General features: G+C 47.4%; 1 protein-coding gene across 1 annotated transcript in view; it reads right to left on the minus strand.

Annotated features, from left to right (window-relative positions):
* Positions 1–20374, minus strand: part of COBL (cordon-bleu WH2 repeat protein) — a 188875-nt gene that overhangs the window by 122044 nt on the left and 46457 nt on the right. Inside the window, exon 11 of the mRNA XM_042977199.1 lies at positions 19115–19189. Coding sequence (XP_042833133.1) covers positions 19115–19189 — 75 coding nt within the window. The remainder of the gene's footprint in view (positions 1–19114; positions 19190–20374) is intronic.

Genomic DNA, 20374 nt, shown 5'->3' on the forward strand with positions numbered 1-20374 from the left:
CATCAGCAGTGAGATCTCAGGTGGGGTGCACTTTCGATAACCGCAGTCCCGCAAACCAAAGGAGGCCTCTCATACCGAGGGGCTCATGAGCACTTGATTAATACCACAGGCTGCATGAGGAAAGGAAATGAGAACCCTGGCTGTCTATCTCTAGTGACACAGAAGCAAAAGTAAGGTGACAACAAATCTCTCTGCACGAGATCTGATGGTTTCTGGGACGTCATCAAATCCGGGAGGCTCCTCTGTTAATGCCAAGTGACTGAGTCACGCTCAGTGGAGGAAATCAAGCTAATGAGATTTCTCTTTGGGTGAATCAATCTTCAAGCAAAGTGGGAGGACTGTCTGAAGAGGCGGGGAGCACTCACTGTGGTCCCACTGTGGCCCTCCGGGGTTGCGCTGGCCAAAGCACTGTTCGAAACGATTTGCCCTCACCTGCGCATTCCTCATCACCGTGGTCTTTGTGTACCACGTTGCAGATAAGAGTGGCCCCAGAATTCGATATCCAGAACAGGACTACGATCCGGGTGGTCTAGGAAAAACGCCACACTGCAAAGAACACAGGACAACTGCATTCCGAGGGCGGTCCTGGACAGAGAAGTATGGTCTTGCTTCCTGGAAGGGAATCGGAGCTGAACACCTGTTGCGGGCAGAGTTCCGGAACAAGGACTGACCTGGTGAAGGAGGCAATCTAGATGCCAGGTGGCCCTGCTAAGAGCAAACATGTGGAGACGTTCAGCGGCCACATCTTCGCTCACCCGTTAGATCCTTGTAACAACTGTCAGAGGTAGGTAACCATAGGACTCCCATCTCACAGGTCAAAAACGGGGGCCACCGAGCGAGACCTCCCACCAGCACAGCTGGTTCTCAAACCTGGCCCCACACCGGGACCCCCATGCCCCGGGAGCTTTGAAAGGCCACGCAAACACAAGTTCAATATTGGGGGAAACTGACCAGCTTCAGCAGAGACCCTGGGAGGGGACCAGGCATCCATTGTTTTCCTTTGTTTAAAAGACTGTGCCAAAATACACAACCTTGAATTTACCATTTTAACCATTTCAAAGTGTACCGTTCGGCTGCATTAAGTGTATTTACAATGCTGTCCAGCCATCACCATGGCGCATATCGTTCTGGAAACCTTCAGCACCCCAAAAGGAAACACTGTGTCCATTACGTGGCTACTTCTCGTCCGCTTCTCCCCGCAGCCCCTGTGAACCAACCACAGCTATGCTTTCTGACTCGTGGACTTATCTGTGCTGGTTACTTCATACAATTGAAATCAGACATTAGGTGGTTTCTGGCTTCTTTCACTTAGCATGACAGATTTCAAGGTTCGTCCACACTACAGCATGCATTGGTTGCATTCTTGCTATAGCTAAATAATATTCCTTTGTCTGGACGGTGCACATTTTGGGTACCCATTCATCTGTGGATGGACATCTGGGCTGTGTTTGCCTTTTGTGAATAGAGCCGCTCTGAACGTGTGGATCCAGGTTCTTGCTTGAAAAGCTGTTGTCAGGTCTTGTGGGCGCCCAGGCGTGGAACCCTGGGTCCCCCCGTAAGATTCTACATTAAACTTACAGAGGAGCCGCTGATCTGTCTCCCACAGCAGGTGCACCACTTTGCTTTCCCGCCAGTGAGAATGAGGTCTCCAATTTTTCCACATCCTTGCCAACGCTTGCTATTTTCTTCTTCTCCCCCTCCCCCTCCTTCTTCTCCTTCTTCTTCTTCTTCTTTTTTAAGTTATAGCCACCATAGTGGGTGTGAACTGGTATCTCACTGTGGTTTGGATTTGCAGTCCCCCAGTTCATCGTGATGTCAAGCATCCTTTCATGTGCTTGCTGCCCACGAGGCATCTCCTTGTGATGGTTAAGATTTAAGAACGACGGGTCAAAAACCGAGGTTAAGTATCACCGTTCCAGAATCTCCGCCCCCAGCCATCACACCACACTGCCCGGCTTACTGGTGCTTTGCTGTTCCTTCTCTCTGCGGGGACAGACTCACAGCATCAGCCACTGGCATTTTGGGGAGGCCCCCGACCTTCACGGTGGCTGGTATTTGCGTGCGTGACTAACCTTCGCAAGCAGCGTCTGTCCAAGACCCGCAACCCAACCCTTGGAGGTGCCCTCGGACAGCGCATCACAAGGCGAATGGCGGTGTTTTTCCAGGGCACACCTTCTACGCCTTTTGTGTGCTTTCAGTAAATCACTCATAAACTCTGGTACTTTACCACTAACAAATTACCAGTGGCCCCACCCCTGACCCGTCTCTCAGAGGCCCTGATGCCCCAAAGGATGCTCAGCTGGTCCAATGCATGTCTTCAAGGCAACAGGGAGGGGACCTCTGGGCACACACATCCTAAGGTGGCCTGCAAAGCCCTGGGCAGGTTACTCGAGATTCTCCTTTGTCACCCTGTGCTTCTGGGGTGCAGCTCTCCTGACGTCTTTCGTGAAGAAGTTAACTTTTGTTCAGATAAAAAGAGGGTCAGGAGGAAGGTGGCTGATGGGAGCTGCACATCCCAGAGCCTGGGGGTGGCCAGCCTGGGGGCCCGGGGAAGCCAGGGAGTCAGAGGACTGACCCAGAGAGCAGAGGCAGATTTTCCCATCTGGAGGCACGTGACACAGGGGCGTCACAGGAGGTCAGCAGTGTTCTACTCAGTCTCTGCTGTGACGGGAACAAGCCCGGAGGAAAATGGAACCACCGGGACTGTTAAGGAGGATGGCTGCAAGCCATCAGGAAACTGGGGAGCAGGCCTGAGAGGGTGAGATGCTCTCATCTTTGTGGGTGGGATATGGGGGAGCTGGCGGGACCCGGCTCCAGGTTATAGGTCAAGGGCAGGCTTCTGTGGGCAGACTGGGCTCTCCCAAAGACATTCCCATGGCGGGCTCTCCGCCAGCCTGCCCTTGGCCATGTCCCCGAGGCCTCCTAGCCTTGAGCCAAGAACAGCTTCTCCACCCTCACTAGCCCGGTCACTGGGTGGCGTGGGACAGGTGGCGCCCAGGGCCAGGCGCCAGAGAGGAGGGAGGGTCTGTCTTCTCTTTTCTTCCCTCTGGGAGCACCAGTCTCTCCCGGCTGGATTCTAAGGTCACCTCCGCTAGCCTTGCGCAGAAGTATGATGCTCTCCAGTCCCTCCCTCTTGCCAGTCGGGGTATCCTCCTGACTTCCCACTGGAGCCCCACTTCCCTAGTATCCTTCAGATGGCGGTGACCCAGAGGCTCTTCCTAGCATGTGAGGTTCCCTTTTGACTTGTTTCCTTTCCGGGCAGCATAAACAGCAAACTCTCCCTGCTTCCTCCCCGGGAAGCTGGCCAACCTTCCCTACCGGGGGGCCCCTCAGGTATTTTCACCAAGAGGCCAAGGAGGAAGTGAGCTTTCCCGAATCTCAGCAAAGGGGTGTGTGTGTGGATGCCTCAGGAGAGCTCCCCGGTCCTGCAGAATCACCACCCCGGCCAGCCTCTGCTGAACAACGTCCCCCTAGTCGTGTAGTGTGTGCTTGTGTGTGTGTGTGAAAACACACACATACATACACACATACAGTAACTCGCTTCTGCGTGAAGCATCTCTCAGCAACCCCTCTTATCACAGAGAGCTCAGCCTCGATTTCTGGATTATCGTGCCCAGTCCCTGAGACAAATGTCATCTGCCCTCCATCAGGATTAGCTGTGAGGCTCTGCACAGGGCCTCCCGGCCTGGACAGCAGGCTGGCCTGCTGGTTCACTGAACGGGCATCCCTCTCCCTACATCCGAGCCTGAAGCTAGCTCGTCCTCCACAAAAGGGCACCCTACCAAGGGTGCCCTGTTCTGCCATTTGCCCAGTTTTTCCTCGGCCGTCCGTGAGTCAGTGTGAAACACCAGCATCTGCCGCCTAACGATTGCCAGAAGGGCCACAAGGACCCGAGTTCTGAGGACCACGGTGGTGGATAATTTCTCCCCGGGACGCCCTGGAACCTTGCCCACCCGAGGGTCATGGTCAGGTGCATCCAGGCTTCAGGTTTCTCCCCACATCACGCCGCCTTCGAGAGTCACGAGCTCACCATCCTCTCTGGCTATGGTGCTCTCTCTCATTTTATGAGCAACGTTTACACTGGCGGGTCCATTTGCTCGAACGGGCACACACACACACAGGACAAAGTGCTGTGTCTTCCACAGACCTCTGGGCACTGGAGGCAAAGAGGGGGAGCCAAACCGTGTTGCGATGCAGAGAACGGCCACGCCGTGGCCCAATCGTCACCTAAGTGGCCTGGGCACCCTGGTGGTGCCTCGGCAGAGCAACCCCATGTGCCGACTATCCAGGAAAGGCACACAGCATGGGCTGAGCCCACGCCAGGATTCGCATCAACCATCCACCCCAGAAACCTCGCCTCCGTGTTCCGGGAAGGACCCCAATACACAGAGCTGACACGGGTCATTAAAAATACATTCACGTGGTTGCTATTCTTCTTATAGTTTGATTGTGCTGGACAGAAATGTTACCATTTCCAGGAGACGCTGCAGGGGGCAGGTAATTCTCAATCCTCCGGGAGGAAGCAGAAACTCCGTCCAGGCTTCTTTCGGCCTGGACAATGAGACAAGGGTGACAAACCACGTGGCCACTTTCAGAAGATGATTCTGGTTGACATCGTTCTGCACATGAAGGCCACCTGTGGCTATTCAGGGTCGGAAGGTCCCTGAAGACAGGGACAGGAAGCTCCAAAACTCAAAGGGTTAGGGGTCTCCTAACCAAGGGGAGCTGGCTTTCTGGAAAGTGCTCTATTTCCCCCAGGGCAAAATTACGGAGACTTAAGGGGCGCCTGGGTGGCTCAGTCGGTTGAGCGTCCGACTTTGGCTCAGGTCATGATCTCTTGGTTTGTGGGTTCGAGCCCCACATCGGGATCTGTGCTGATGGCTCAGAGCCTGGAGCCTGCTTGGGATTCTGGGTCTCCCTCTCTCTCTGCCCCTCTCCTGCTCACATTCTGTTTCTTCCTCTCAAAAATAAGCAAAAATTAAAAAAATTTAAAAAAATAAAGTGGAAAAAAAATGACAGAGACTTAAGGGTGGGGTGTCGACTTCTCACCCGGATACGAGCCAGATGCTCTGTAGGATTTTTTAGGAGAGGAGTCACTGCCTCCAGGGCCAGAGGCTCCCCTGCCCTCCTCCCCTAAGACCTGGAACCTGCAGCTCCTCCCCGTATTGATCTGATCATCTCTCGGCAGAACCCTGTGTGTCTGGTAATGACCATGCTCGCACTGAGCACACAGAAACAATGCACACCCGTCCACCTGTCCGCATGTTGGTCCTGTGACCAATCAGAATCTCCGGTCCTCTTAGCGTGAACTCCTAGAGAGCCTGATCGCTCCCAGGCTGCCGTGCGCTTAGGTTTTTCAATCTAAATGCATTACTTACATTCGAGTTCTATGGTTCTGCGCTAAAGACAACCAAGCTGTCTATAAATGTCGCATGCCAGCTGCCATCCCACGCGGCCCCGTGTCACCCACAACCCGAAAGGTCCTCCTCTCGGGGGGACCCGTGGGTAGGTCGAGTCCCTGCGCCCTGGGATGCACCAGCTCATCTCTGCTCCGAGTGGAGTATTCCCGATCAGAAAGCAGGTGCCCGGCGGAGGAAGTGCGTCACCTCTGCAGCCCTGCCCATCCTTCCCAGAGTCCCCAGGGGGTACTGACTGCTGTGGCTAAGAACGAGGTGGGGAAAGAAAGGCTCCAGGCTTTTTAAAAAGAGAAGGAAGCCCTGAGAGTCAGGGTGTCCCTTTCGTGACACGGTCTGCTTGCCAAGAAAATGCAAAGGGAGAAGCAGCAGTCCCTCAGGGTCGGGGACAGTGGACCTGCAACGTGCAGCCAGCCCTGTGACTTCTTGGCCAAGAGGAAGCCAGGGCAAAGCAGCAACACCAGCAACAGCTAGCGGGGCAACTTCCCAGTTGACCCCATGAGCACAGGACTTCGATCATTTCCTCCAGGTCAGAAAGAGACCGAGGGCTTGGCTCACTCCTGGCCTGGGGACGCCCCAGGAGGACGCACCCAGGGGACCTCACCATCTGCTGGCCGGTGGCCCGTCCTTACCCCAGCTGTCCAGGCACCTCAGTGGTCTGTGTTTGAGAGCCACCTGGGGCTCGTGATCTCGGGACAGAACACAGACTTATTTCAAAGTCCTGACTTTAAAAAAAATTTTTTTTTAATCTTTATTTTTGAGAGAGAGAGACAGAGTGTGAGCAGGGGAGGAGCAGAGAGAGAGGGAGACACAGAATCTGAAGCGGGCTCCAGGCTCTGAGCTGTCAGCGTGGAGCCCGATGCGGGGCTCAAACCCACGAACTGTGAGATCATGACCTGAGCCGAAGTCGGATGCTCAACCCACTGAGCCACCCAGGTGCCCCCCAATGTGTTACTAGGGACGTCCTTGGATCTGCGGCTTGGTGAATAGCACCGGGGGGGACCCCTCGTGCTATCAACACGTTCAGCACCCCTTCGGTGCTGTTGAGGCCACGGTCCACATTTCTCCCCTCCCCTCCCTCTGCATTGTTCCGGAAACCATCCTAGCCCACTCCTGTTGTTAGCTCACGTGCCAGGCCAAAAGCAGGAGAGAAGAATGACAACTAACCGCTAACTGCCACTGTGTCCGGTTCCCAGGTAGTCCTTCCTTCAGGGGACTCTGTCACAGTGGGCTCTGCCGCCCCCCTCCCCCCAGACCACCCCCACCCGTGCTCCTTACTATGGAGGAGCAGGCAGAGGCCCAGACCATGAGTCCACTTGGAGAAACCTCTCACACTTGCAGTACAATCTGCCCGTGATCTTGGCGGTGGGGGGGGGGGGGGTGGACACCGGGGCTGGGGGCTTCTAGGCCTTTCTGTGTCTCATGCCTGAAATGGGAATTCTCAGCTGTTCCAGCTCATTCTCGAAGTCCAATCCCGCCTCCCTGGCTGGGCCTCAAGGATCTTCACCACCCACACCACAGACCTCCTTCTACAGCTGTGGTCACAAGACCCCCACGTGTCCCTCTGGCAGAGGCCCACCTGCTCTAGCCTGCTGGAAGTCGTCATTAGTTTGTGCTCAGAGCATTAAACTCACATATGGCTCGAGTTTCCCCGGGATTCGGGTTTTGTCGTCTTTGGTGGCTCCTGGTGGCCACGGGGGACTGTCAGGTTCCCACTGCTCACGTGCTGACTCCCACGGCACAAAGGATGCCTTTTACTGGCTCGCCATTTACGTTAAAATTAGTCGACTAGGCTTTCAAATGTGCCGTTGTTGCTTTTAAGTAATGTATCACCGCTAACTTTGCTTTGTGGCTACCCGTTATTATGGCTGGTAGTTACATTCAGTCGCAAGATACGTAGCAGACTTTTCTTTTTCTTTTTTTTTTGAAGTAGGCTCCGTGCCCAACGTGGGACTTGAACTCACGACCCACGTTCAAGATCAAGAGTTGCACGCTTTACCGAATGAGCCAGCCAGGTGGCCCCCTTTTTTTTTTTTTAATTTTTCTAATTTTATTATTTTTTTTGTAGCTTTGTTAGTGATTTTATCTTTTTTATTATTTTATTATTTTTCATTATGATCACTGTACTCTTAACCCCCATCTGCTATTTCACTCACCTCCGTCCTGTCTGGTTAACCATCAGTTTGTTCTCTCTAGTTAGGAGTCTGTTTCTGGTTTGCCTCCCTCCCTCCCTCCCCCCCCCCCTCTTTTTTCTTTCCCTTTGCTCGTCTGTTTTGTTTCTTAAATTCCACATGAGTGACATCGTACGGTACTTGTCTTTGACTTATTTCGCTTAGCATTATACTCTCCAACTCCACCCACATCGTTGCAAAGGGCAATTTTCAAGTAACTAGAGTAAAACTAAGAGGGAATCATCCATATGTGTACACAAATGTAAATATAATCTCCCCAAATTTACTTGTGCAGGGACATTTCATCACTGAGTTGCTTTTTCTTTGGTTAATGGATATTCATAGTTCAATTTGCTTATGGAGATTTTAAAATTTAATTGAAAATGAACTTTGTTAATATTCATTCATATTTTATTACTGGAATATTTAATAATTCCACTACCAAAATCATAATGAAAAATTAACACATTGTTTAAGTTTATCTAGTGACAGAGAGAGAGAGAGAGCACGTGCGCATGAACAGGGGAGGGGCAGAGAGAGGGGGAGAGAGAGAATCCCAAGCAGGCTCCACCCTGTCAGAGCAGAGCCTGACTTGCAGCTCAAACCTAAGAACCGTGAGATCATGACCTGAGTTGAACCAAGAGTGGGAGCTTAAATGACTGAGCCGCCCAGGCACCCTGAGAAATGAACGCATTTAATATGTGTCATTACATGAAAATTGCTGGAGATTTTGTGGTTGCCTTTGCTTTGGGCATCAGATTAAAAAAAAAAAAATCATCACCAAGACTGATATCAAGGAGCCTCCTGCTTATGTTTTCTTCTAGGAGTTTTATGGTTTCAGGTCTTAAGTTCAAGTCTCTAATCCATTGTGAGTTAATCTGTGTGTACGTGTAAGAGAGTGGTCCAGTTTTCCCAACACTGTTTACCGAAGACATTATCCTTTTCCCATTGTATATTCTTGGCTCCTCTGTAAATTAATTGACCATACGTGCATGGGTTTCTTTCTGGGCTCTTTATTCTGTGTCATTGGTCTATGCATCTGCTTTTATGCTAATGTTATACTGTATTCATTACTATAGCTTTGTAATACGGTTTGAAATCAAATACCGCGATGCCTCCAGCTTCTTTCTCAAAATTCCTTTGGCTATTCGGGGTTTTTTGTGGATATCTACATATTTTATGATTATTTGTTCTATTTCTTTGAAAAATGTGATTGGAATCTTGATAGGGATTATAAGGAATCTGTAGATTGCTTTGGTATATTTTCATATTCACTCTTGCAATCCATGAGCATGGGATATCTATTTATTTGGGTCTTCTTCAATTTCTTTTATTAATGTCTTATAATTTTCAACATGTAGGTCTTTCACCCTCTTGGTTAAATTTATTCCTATTTTATTCTTTTTGATGCAACTGTAAATGGGGTTGTTTTCTTAATTTCTCTTCCTAGTGGTTTTTTATTAGCATATAACGTCACAGATGTCTGTATACTGATTTTGTATGCTGCGAACTTAGTGAATGTATTTATTACTTTTAACAGTTTTTTGATGGTGTCTTTAAAGTTTTCTCTACATAATACCATCTCATCTGCAAATGGTGATAATTCTTCCTTTCCAACTTGGACGCCTTATTTGTTTTGTGTGTGTGTGTTTTTGTTTTTGTTTTTGTTTTTGTTTTTTTGACAAATTGCTGTAGCTAGGACTTCCACAACTGTGTCGAATAAAAGTGGAGTGGGGGACATCCTGGTCTTGTTCTTGATCTTAGAGGACAAGCTTCCAGCTTTTGACCATTAGGTATGATGTTAACAAGGGGTTTGTCATGCATGGTCTTTAATACGTTGAGGTGACTTCCCTCTATCCCCACTTTGTTGAGTGTTTTTTTTTTATCATAAATGGATGTTGGCTTTTGTCATACGCTTTTTTGGCATCTATTGAGATGATCCTATAGATTTTTTTATCCTTGATTTTGTTAATGTGCTGTGTCACGTCGATTCAATAAATCGTGCTAGATGATCCCCTCAATGAATTGTCAAATTCAGTTTCTTAATACTTTGTTGAGGATTTCAGCATCTATGTCCATCATGGATACTGAACTGATTATCAGGGTAATGCCGGCCTCGCAAAATGAGTTGGAAGTGTTCCCTCCTCTCCCATTTTTTGGAAGCTGGAGAAGGACAATTAATTCTACTTCGAATGTTTGGTAGAACTGACGAGTGGAGCAGTCTGGCCCTAGACTTTTGACTGGGGGGGGGGGGTGGGATCCTCTACTATTTTAAACAACAGCCCTAAGTAGAAAGCCTGAGAAGGTGACTGGTTTCTGGCTCTCGACATGTAGCACAGGTGTGATCAGCACGTATGCCTCACGTTCAACTGTCCCTTTTTGAGAATGACCATGGTCAGCCTCCAGATCTCGTCGACCCTTTGCTCCTAACTTGCCCCTCCGTTCTGCTCTGGAATGGTCCCACAGCGTTCATCGTGCTATAGAACGAGGCCCCAGACTCAACTTCCCTCAGGGTACCCGCTGAGCGGGCAATATCCAGAGTATTATTCCCGGATTATGTGACAGGAAGTAGATATACGTGCAGTCCATGTCTCTAACCTGGGTGCCCTAACTTCTGGTCTCCACTTCCGAAGAGTAGAATTAATCTCCCCCTCCCCATAGTGTCCCCTTCACTTGCTTTTCAGACAGCAGCCTGGGTGGTTCGCGGGGTCCTCCTGGTAAAAGGTGCCAGTCTGCTGGCTGCAGAGAGACACGTGACTCTGGCACAGAGAGCGCACAGGAAAGTATTCATCCCTCCGGGCACCGGGGTACCGCTGCTCCCTGCTAGGGGCAACAAGGGCCGACATAAGAAAGAAATGTGGGAGCCCTGGGTGACAGGTACTCAAGAGCGGCCATCGTCCACAGTTCCGGTGCAAGGGAGGACATTCTAAAGGAGGCAGTAACAACTTGGGACAATTTTGTTTAAGAAAACAATGGATGGGGCGCCTGGGTGGCTGAGTTGGTTGAGCATCCGACTTCGGCTCAGGTCATGATCTCACGGTTCATGGGTTCGAGCCCCACATCGGGTTCTTTGCTGACAGCTGGGAGCCTGGAGCCTGCTTTGGATTCTGTCTCTGTCTCTCTCTGCCCCTCCCCTACTCACGCTCTGTCTCTTTCAAAAATGAATAAACACTGAAAAAAATTTATAAAAAGAAAACAATCGATATCACTGTGACTCATCAAAAACATCAAAATAAAGTTTCTCTCTCACCCGCTTCTGCCCTAGTTCTGTCCCCCTTCCTCTTTACAGCGTCCTGATCGTCGAACAGGATGGGCCCTGGGTGACATTAGTGTCCAGCAGGCATTTGCAAAGGGGGCCGCTGGCACCCCTCCTGGGTCATCCCAACCCCTGGCCAACACGTAGCTCAAGGGCAGAAGTAGAAACTCACAATCCCCACCACTGTCGCCGGAACTGTGGACCATCGCCTCTAGGTCTGCAATTCCCGCTACTTTCCCTTTCCAATGAGAGAAACCAGCATTTAAAATCTCTGCACAAAAATTTAGAGTGTTGGGCAACTGGGATGAGCTTTGGCACGAATAACTTTTTTTCCTTATGCGACCTGGCTTTGCTTCAGCTAAGCGTCTGCCTTTAGTTTTATTTTTTTTTAGTGTTCATTTATTTCTGATGGGGGGAGAGAGAGAGAGAGAGAGAGAGAGAGAGAGAGAGAGAGAATGAGTGGGGGAGGGGCAGAGAGACAGGAAGACACAGAACCGGAAGCGGGCTCCAGGCTCCGAGCTGTCAGCAAAGAGCCTGACGGAGCTCGAACTCACGAGCTGCAAGATCATGACCTGCCGAAGTCGGACGCGTAACTGACTGAGCCACCCAGGTGCCCCCTAAATGTGTGCCTTTAGCATCAGACACATAGCGTCAAACTATGTGGAAATCAATTTTCACTGGCTGCACATGAACGGTACCTGGCTTAAGATACATTAAGCAGAGAGCTCTTAAGAAAGAGCTTAACGTCATTCAGCTTTTGCTACTCCACGACTCCGCTGTGTCAACAAAACCAGGCAGCGATGGTTGCTGAATTCAGAGCCTGCTTCTCAAAGAAGGGGCAGAGTTCTGCTGCATCCCAGTCAACTGAGATGATTCGAGAGAGAAGCTGCTCACCGCCTGAGTCATAACAAATTACAAAGAGACCACGCTGAGATAGAGCACATTGTGAACGGCACAGAGCTCCGGGGAGGCAATCACAGCTGTGTATCACGAGGCTGGCCCTGGGTGTCTGTAGAAAGACAGGCGCAAGAAAATATACAACATGGGGCGCCTGGGCGGCTCGGTCCGTTGAGCATCCCACTTCGGCTCAGCTCATGATCTCATGGTTCGTGAGTTTGAGCCCCGTGTCGCACCCTGCGCTGTCAGCTTGGGATTCTCTCTCTCTCCCTTTCTCCCTGCCCCTCCCCTGCTCGTGCTCTCTCTCTCTCAAAATAAACTTAAAAAAAAAATAAAAAGAGCGAAAGGGACAAAGCCATCACCATAGCTCTCTTCGAAATTGCTTTAGAACAAAACTCAGTTCTACCTCACACACCTGTGGCTCAGCCCTCAGGACATAGCTTTCTACTCGCAATTTGTGGACATTCCAAACAGGGAATTTGGGCTCTTTCCAGGCCAGGACGACAGAGTGTCAGCAGGATTCACTCTGCTTGTGAAAACACTGACCCCTAGTGGCAGCACTGACTCAACACACTCTCCCGGCAGCGCTTGGAAGTCCTTCCTGATCCACTAGCAAGGGAGTCCTTTTTTTTTTTTTTAAGTTTATTTATCTGTTTTGAGAGAGAGAGAGAGAGAGAGAGCGTGTGTAGGGAAGAGGGGGGCGAGAGGGGGAGAGAGAGAAAGAGAGAGAGAGAGAGAGAGAGAGAGAGAGAGAGAGATGGAGACAGGGAGGGAAGGAATCCCAAGCAGGCTCCTAGCTGTCATTGCAGAGCCCGACTCGGGGTTTGAACCCGCAAACCATGAGATCATGACCTGAGCCGAGGTTGGACACTTAAAAGTCCAGTAAAAGTTGCCTTTCATTAAAAAAAAAAATCCCAGAAAACACTCCATAGGCATATAAGGCTCTTTCTCCTTTTCCAGCTTTGTACTGTTCAAACAGACCCCGGAAGAGGTGAAAGGGAAGTTTGCTGTAGGTTTAACTTCTATTTCTCATTAGGAGTGAATCTGAGCACTTTCCATTTATTTAGGCATCGCTTACACCTCTTTTTCTGCGAACTTTCTATGAATATCTCTCTTGGTCAGAAGGTCACCTTTTTTTAATGTTTGTTTATTTATTTATTTTTGAGGGGAGGGAGGGAGAGAGAGAGAGAGGTAGCAAGCCAGGGAGGGGCAGAGAGAGAGGGAGGGAGAGAATCCCAAGCCCGATATGGGTGTCCGACGCACAAACCGTGAGATCATGACCTGAGCCAGAACCAAGAGTCGGACGCTTAACTGACTAAGCCACCCAGGAGCCCCCTTTTTCTTTCTTTCGTTCTTTTTTTTTTTTTTTTTTAATTTGAAGTAGATACACAATGTTGTATTCGTGTCAGGCGTACAACATAGGGAATCAACATGTCTCTACATCATTCAATGCCCACCACGGTAAGTGTAGTGTCACATTGTACAACATTATTACAATATTATCAACTACATTCTCTGAGCTGTATTTTTCTTCCCAGTGACTGGAAGCTTGTAGGTCTTAATCCCCTTCGCTTACTTCGCCCATTCCCCCCACACTCACCCCTCCGACAACCACCAGTTTGTTCTGTTTTTATGAGTCCATTTCTGTTTGCTTTTTATTTTTTTTGATCCCATATATAACTGAATGCATAGAAAAGATGTATGACAGAATATTATTCGGCCATAGAAAAAAATGAAATCTTGCCAATTGCACTGACGTTGATGGACCTACAGGGAATCACACTAAATAAGATAAAGTCAGACAGAGAAAGACAAATGCCCTATGATTTCACTTATTTATGGTTGCCATTGCTTTTCTAAGAGCCCTGGTCCCACATTCATCATCTGGACATTTACTTTGCTTATAACATTCCCTTTCCCTCCTTCTCTCCCTCTCTTTTGTTATTCAAGAATTTAGTTTCCCTTGCAGTCAAATTCACCAGTGTTTAGGAAAGTATCCCCTACTCTCAATTTGCAGATGAATTCACTCCTATTTTCTGCTAGTAACTGTATGGTTTCAATTTTTACATTTACATTTCTGATTCATTTGTTTTTTACCCTCATATTTATGGTGAAAATGTACACGATTTTATCTTTCTCTGTAGGGCTATTCAGTGATCTCAAATTCCTGAATTAATAAGATTATTTTCCTCCACTGATTTGACATGTGGCCAAATTGTATATCAATTTCTGTCTTCAACTCGCTCCAGATTTTCTATTGGGTTCCACTGAGCTACTGTGGCCAATATGACACGGTCTGAATTACAGAGGCTTAAGGAGCATTTTATTTATTTATTTTAAAAAAGTTTTTTTTAATGTTTATTTATTTTTGAGAGAGAGAGAGAGAGAGAGAGAGACAGAGTGAGAGCAGGGAAGGGGCAGAGGGAAAGGGAGACACAGAATCCGAAGCAGGCTCCAGGCTCTGAGCTGTCAGCACAGAGCCCAACTCGGGGCTCAAACCCACGGATTGGACTGCGAGATCATGACCTGAGCCGAAGTCAGATGCTTAATTGACTGAGCCACACAGGCACCCCTTAAGAAGCATTTTAAAACTAGTTAGGCTTTTCCACCCTCCTTGCCTTTCAGAGTTTTCCTGGCTAGTCATTGCTTGTTTATTTTTCCAAGTAAACTTTATAACCAATTTATTTAGCTCTATGACAAAACCCAATCAACAGAATAATGTTGAATCTTCATATTTAAGAACACGGTATGCCTTCCACGTGTACAATTCTACTTTTGTGTGCCTCTGTGGAATTTTGTAATTTTTCTTATAAACGCTTTGAACAGTTCCTATGAAGTTTTTGCCTAGGTTCTATTTATCTATATCATAAATGTATTTTCTTACATCGCACTGAGAAAAAAACTCACACAGATTAGCAACGCCCACAACAAAATTTATGCGGCCATTCTTTGCTGTAGAAAAAGCTGTAATACTTAACTGCAGTAAGTAAAAAGGTGTGAGCGGCCAAGCCCTCCAGTGTAATTAAACAGACTCCTTACTCAAACACAAATGTAGCTTATAGAGTGTATGAAATATTGGAAGACTTTTTTTTTTTTTAAAGAGACAGAACACGTGTGCATGTGCGCGAATGAGGGAGGGGCAGAGGGAGACAGAGAGAGAGAGAGAGAGAGAGAGAGAGAGAGAGATGGAGAGAGAGAATCTTAAGCAGGCTCCACAGTCAGCACAGAGCCCGCCGCAGGGCTCAATCTCACGACCATGGGATCACGACCTGAGCCAAAATCAAAAGTCAGACGCTCAACCGAGTGAGCCACCCAAGCGCTCCTCGAAGACATTATCCAATAATTTGTGGCCAAAATTGAGACCAAAATTACAGACTAATGAGTCAACGGACATTTCAAACCATTCTCAGCGGATTTAAGTCTGTTTTTTCGCAAAGCAAATGGCATTGCTGATGTGGTCAGGGCAGGTAAAAACCTGCATAGATTACACAACTAAAGACGAGATTGTCTTAAAAATCATTAGGTAATTTTATTCAGGGTTATTTAGACAAAGATAAGAATGGTTACAGGCACTTCTGTGGACAGGTGCCTGCGGCCGCATCTAGCTCAAGTACGGCCTCAGCTCCGGCCACGTGTAAATCCTTCCTCAAACTGGAAACCAATGAGATTTGGTTGTCTTGACAGCTGAGAGCTGATTTTCACAGAGCATTAAAATATAGCCATTAAGGGACGTCTGGGTGGCTCAACTGGTTGAGCATCACCTCTTGATTTCAGCTCAGGTCAGGATCCCAGGGTCGTGGCATGGAGCTTTGCGCCCGGCTCTGTGCTGACAGCGTGGAGCCTGCTTGGGATTCTCTCTCTCTGTCCCTCCTCTGCTTTCATGCATGTTAGCACTCTTTCTCGCTCTTAAATAGAAATACACTTTAAAAAAGGGCGATGAGAAAGAATGAAATCTTGCCATTTGCAACAACGTAGATGGAACTAGAGTGTATTATGCTAAGTGAAATAAGTCAGTCGGAGAAAGACAGATATCATATGATTTCACTCACATGTGGAATTTAGGAAACACGACAGATGAACACAGGCGGAGGGAAGGAAAAACAAAATACAAATAGAGAGGGAGGCACTTATAAGACACTCTTAAATACAGAGAACAAACTGAGGGTAGCTGGAGGGGAAGTGGGTGGGGGGTAGGTTAAATGGTGACGGGCATTAAGAAGGACACTTGTTGGGGCCGCCTGGGTGGCTCATTCGGTTGAACATCCGACTTCACCTCAAGTCATGATCTTGAGCTTTGTGGGTTCGAGCCCCGTGTTGGGCTCTGTGCTGACAGCTCAGAGCCTGGAGCCTGCATGGGATTCTGTGTCTCCTTTTCTCTCTGTCCCTCCCCCACTTGGGCTCTGCCTCTGTCTCTCAAAAATAAATAAATGTAAAAAAAAATTTTAAAAAAGGGCACTTTTTGGGATGAGCACTGGGTGTTCTGTGTAAGTGATGAATCACTAAATTCTACTCCTGAAGCCAAGACTAAACTGTGTTAACTTGAGTTTAAATATAAAAAAATAATTAAAAAAATTAAAATTAAGAAAAAAACCCATGACCACTAAAAGGGAAAAGTAGTATTAAATTCAGGGCATTAAACTCCTATGTTTTTAAAGTGACATGTGAGGAACTGAAACATTTCCACACATCTACTGTTAGATTCAGAAGTCATATCATTTTGTCATGGGGACACGTATTAACACATTCACTTAAATTTTAAAGTATGATGTGAGTTTTTTTTTAACCCAAATTAAATTTGATTTGGCTTCTTGTTTGGAAAATAAGGGCTTGTTTTGCCAATTCGTGTACAGGGCAAATTTTCTCCATAAACCAAAGTGGCTATAAGCCCCAGATCTTGACAAAAACAGATTTAAAATTTGGGATGAGGGGCGCCTGGGTGGCTCAGTTGGTTAAGCGTCCGAATTCGGCTCAGGTCATGATCTTGTGCTTTGTGAGTTCCAGCCCCGCGTCGGGCTCTGTGCTTACAGCTCAGAGCCTGGAGCCTGCTTCAGATTCTGTGTCTCCCTCTCTCTCTCTGGCCCTCCCCCGTTCATGCTCTGTCTCTCTCTGTCTCAGAAATAAATAAACGTAAAGAAAAAATTTTTAATTCTTCACATATATTATTTGATGTCTACACCTGTTTCTATCACATTTGTTCCTTCAGGAAGGAAGTCTTCAAACGGTATTTAAAAAAAATGCCTACAAGGAATGAGTATAATTATTATTTGATAAGTCTGGCTAAGGTTTTCCTTATACCTCCCAGAAGTCAGTAACTCCAGGGTGATTGAGTAACAAGTCCTTTACCAGTCAAATGGCCTCCAAATCTTGTCTGTTGACAAATTTGAAAAGAACTTAATCAGGTAGAGATAAAACACCATTCGAGGGGTTCCTGGGTGGCTCAGTCAGTGAAGTGTCCAACTTTGGCTCAGGTCATGGTCTCACGGTTCGTGGGTTTGAGCCCCATGTGAGCTCTGGGCTGACAGTTCAGAGCCTGGAGCTGCTTCGGATTCCGTGTCTCCCTCTCTCTCTGCCCCTCCCCTGCTTGCGCTCTGTCTCTTTCTCAAAAATAAACAAACATTAAAAAATTAAGGAAAAAAAAGTCCATTCAAAACCATTTTCACAATAGATCACTCTGTGAATTACCTGCAGAAGCTGCAGACAGCTTAACTTTTCCTTCTTTGTAGACTTATTTATGTAAAATGTTTTTCAAGGCTTAATATAAAAGAGTCCCAAAATTCAATGTGGAAGCTTATCTAGATTTATCCATAAATTATGTTCATTAATGGATATATTAAATAAATGGAAAAAATACTTTTTGTCTTATTAAAAGGTGACATCTTTTCAAAAAAATTAACTTCTCAGGGCCACCGGGGTGGCTCAGTTGGTTGAGCGTCTGACTCTTCATTTAGCTCAGGTTGTGATCTCACAGTCTGTGGGATCGAGTCCTGGGTCGGGCTCCGTGCTGAGCCAGTATGGAGCCTGTTTGGGACTCCCCTCTCTCTCTCTGTCTGCCCTTCTCCCCCACTCAAAATAAAAAAAAACTTCTAAAAAAGTGAATTTTCATGCTCAACAATTATATATCAAAAGTCATAACATATTTATACTGTTTTTATTTATTTGCAGCTGTAATGTGAACTTAATCTGTCAGAATGTTTTTCTACTTAAAGCTTTATGATCACGTGAAATTTAAAAGAATCCAATTTCGATAGACGTTTTTATCTTACATTTCATTTAAGCCTTTATAAAAGACCCTTAAGCATAAAATATATATTGACTAGAACAGAATATTACATGGGGACTGGCAGAACGGAAAAGGAAAATAATGCAAAATTTCTTATCGCTGTAGAAGGGTTTGCCCATATAATTTTAAAATGTGATGGTAAAGCATATCTTTATTAGATATACTTTAAATGTCAGTATTTATAACATACTCTGAATTCTTTTCCTTCAAGTATTTAAAATCGTGAAAAAAAGGTTTGGGGCACCTGGGTAGCTCAGTTAGTTAAGCTTCTGACTTGGGCTCAGGTCATGATCTCGTCATCTGTGGGTTTGAGCCCCACGTCAAGCTCTATGCTGACAGCTCGGAGCCTGGAGCCCGCTTCAGATCCTGTGTCTCCCTCTCTCTCTGTACCTCCCTGCTTGCACTCTGTCTCTCTGTCTCTTTCTCTCTCTCAAAAATAAGTAAACGTGAAAAAAAATGTTTTAATTATGAAGAAAAGTTTTACATGCCAACTTTGAAACATGAAGGCACAGGTAGTTTTAACAAATCCTTTCGGGGCACCTGGGTGGGTCAGTGAGTTAAGCGTCGGACTCTTGATCTCGGCTCAGGTCATGACCTCATGGTTCGTGAGTTCGAGCCCCACATCGGGCTCCGTGCGAATAGTGGGGATCCCGCCTGGGATTCTCTCTCTCCCCCCCTCTCTCTCCCCTGTCTCTCTCTCTCAAAATAAAACTAAAAAAATAAATACATAAAACTTGAATAAATTTCCCTTCAAAGCGTAGTTGAGGAGTTTGGGAACTGGTGGGTTCAGGGTGGGAAAGAGGGCCAGGTGGCCCCCAAACCATCAGCTCCTTTTGAGCGTACAGGAGTGAGTCCGGAGAGCGTAAGTTCAGTCCTTCTAAGCAAGGATCCTCCTGACCGTGCTGACTGGTACCTGCTCCAGGCGTAGCACGGGCAGGTAAACGAGTAGCCCATGTGCAGCTTTGTGCATTTATCCAGACTGAAAGCACAAAAACCTAACAACCAAACGAATCTAGGATTCCATTTTTAGAAGGTTCCTTGAAGCAGCGAGAAGCACGCCGGGTTAGCAAGAAGCCCCTGCGGGGTTAGTACTCACATTCGAGCCCATTCCCAAAGCCGACCGTGACGGGTCCCCATCGCCGTCCAGCCCGCACCGCCCGATCTGCTCCGCCTGGAACACAGACACGCGTCAGGTCATCTCCAGGTCAAAGGTCAAGCAAGCCCAAGTCGAAAGTCATCCTCAGCGATTACTGCAGCCAAAGATACCAGCGTGGTCCTCAAGGCAGCAGACTCTAGATGGGAATCCTGGGGCTCGTCCCTCCGCTCAGGAACCCAGAAGCCGCTAACCGAAGTGCTCACTGATCTGAAACCTGGTTGTGAAATCCATGACTCACGGGGAGGCATTTTCTTTTTGCATTTTCCCAAAAGCATATCGTCCGCTTGGAAAACGCACAAGAAGAAAACAGTAGTTAGTGCGTCTGGGCCGAATGAGTGGGCTCTGAAAACCAATTGAGTACCAAGTGTTGGTTGGGGCTTTCTAAATCTGCTCAGTGAGTGCAGCAGAAATAATTCACCGAACATCTCACTCTCCACAAAAGGTAAACAATCATGGTATCTCGCTCCATCGTGAAGAACGATGTCTCGCATTGATGGTTCACTGGCCTCCGGCTACAGAATCACAGGGCGCAGCAGGAGATACAGCTCCTGACATCCCCCCTCCCCCATGAGAATCTCTGGGGAGAAGACCCAAGAATCCAATTGTTAGGCGAGGTCTTAGGGTGATTCTTAGGTACTTTTTCAGAACCGCTGAGTTACAAGAATAAATAGTGTCCAGATAGTAGAAAATTACCATGTTTTAAAATGAAACCCCCAAGTTTAAAATACCAAAAATGAAAATACCAAAGTCTTATTTTTATTTTTTGAGAGGAGCATGAGTGGGGGGGGGCAGGGAGAGAGGGGAACAGAGGATCCCAGGCGGGCTCTGGGCTGACAGCATTTAAGCCCAACATGGGGCTCAAACTCATGAACCGTGAGATCCTGACCCGAGCTCAAGTCAGACGTTCAACTGACTGAGCCACCCAGGTGCCCCTAAGATACCAAAGCTTTATAATAAGAAGAGATATGCACCCTCAGCTACTTCAGCCAAAATGCTATCCCTTAAGTATATCCCTGCTGAGACTACATGCACACACACACACACACACACGTATATATTTTTTTGCTTTTAAGGAGAAACTGCAAAGACCTATGTTAGCTTCAAATTGCCTTGGCATTTCTCCATTCTCAGTGTTCTGTTCTCTTGAGATGTGTGCAGACTATCTGGCATCGTAACATTTTAGGAATCACTTAATGATTT

This window comes from Panthera tigris, chromosome A2 (assembly GCF_018350195.1).
Source record: "Panthera tigris isolate Pti1 chromosome A2, P.tigris_Pti1_mat1.1, whole genome shotgun sequence".
Lineage (NCBI taxonomy): Eukaryota > Metazoa > Chordata > Mammalia > Carnivora > Felidae > Panthera > Panthera tigris.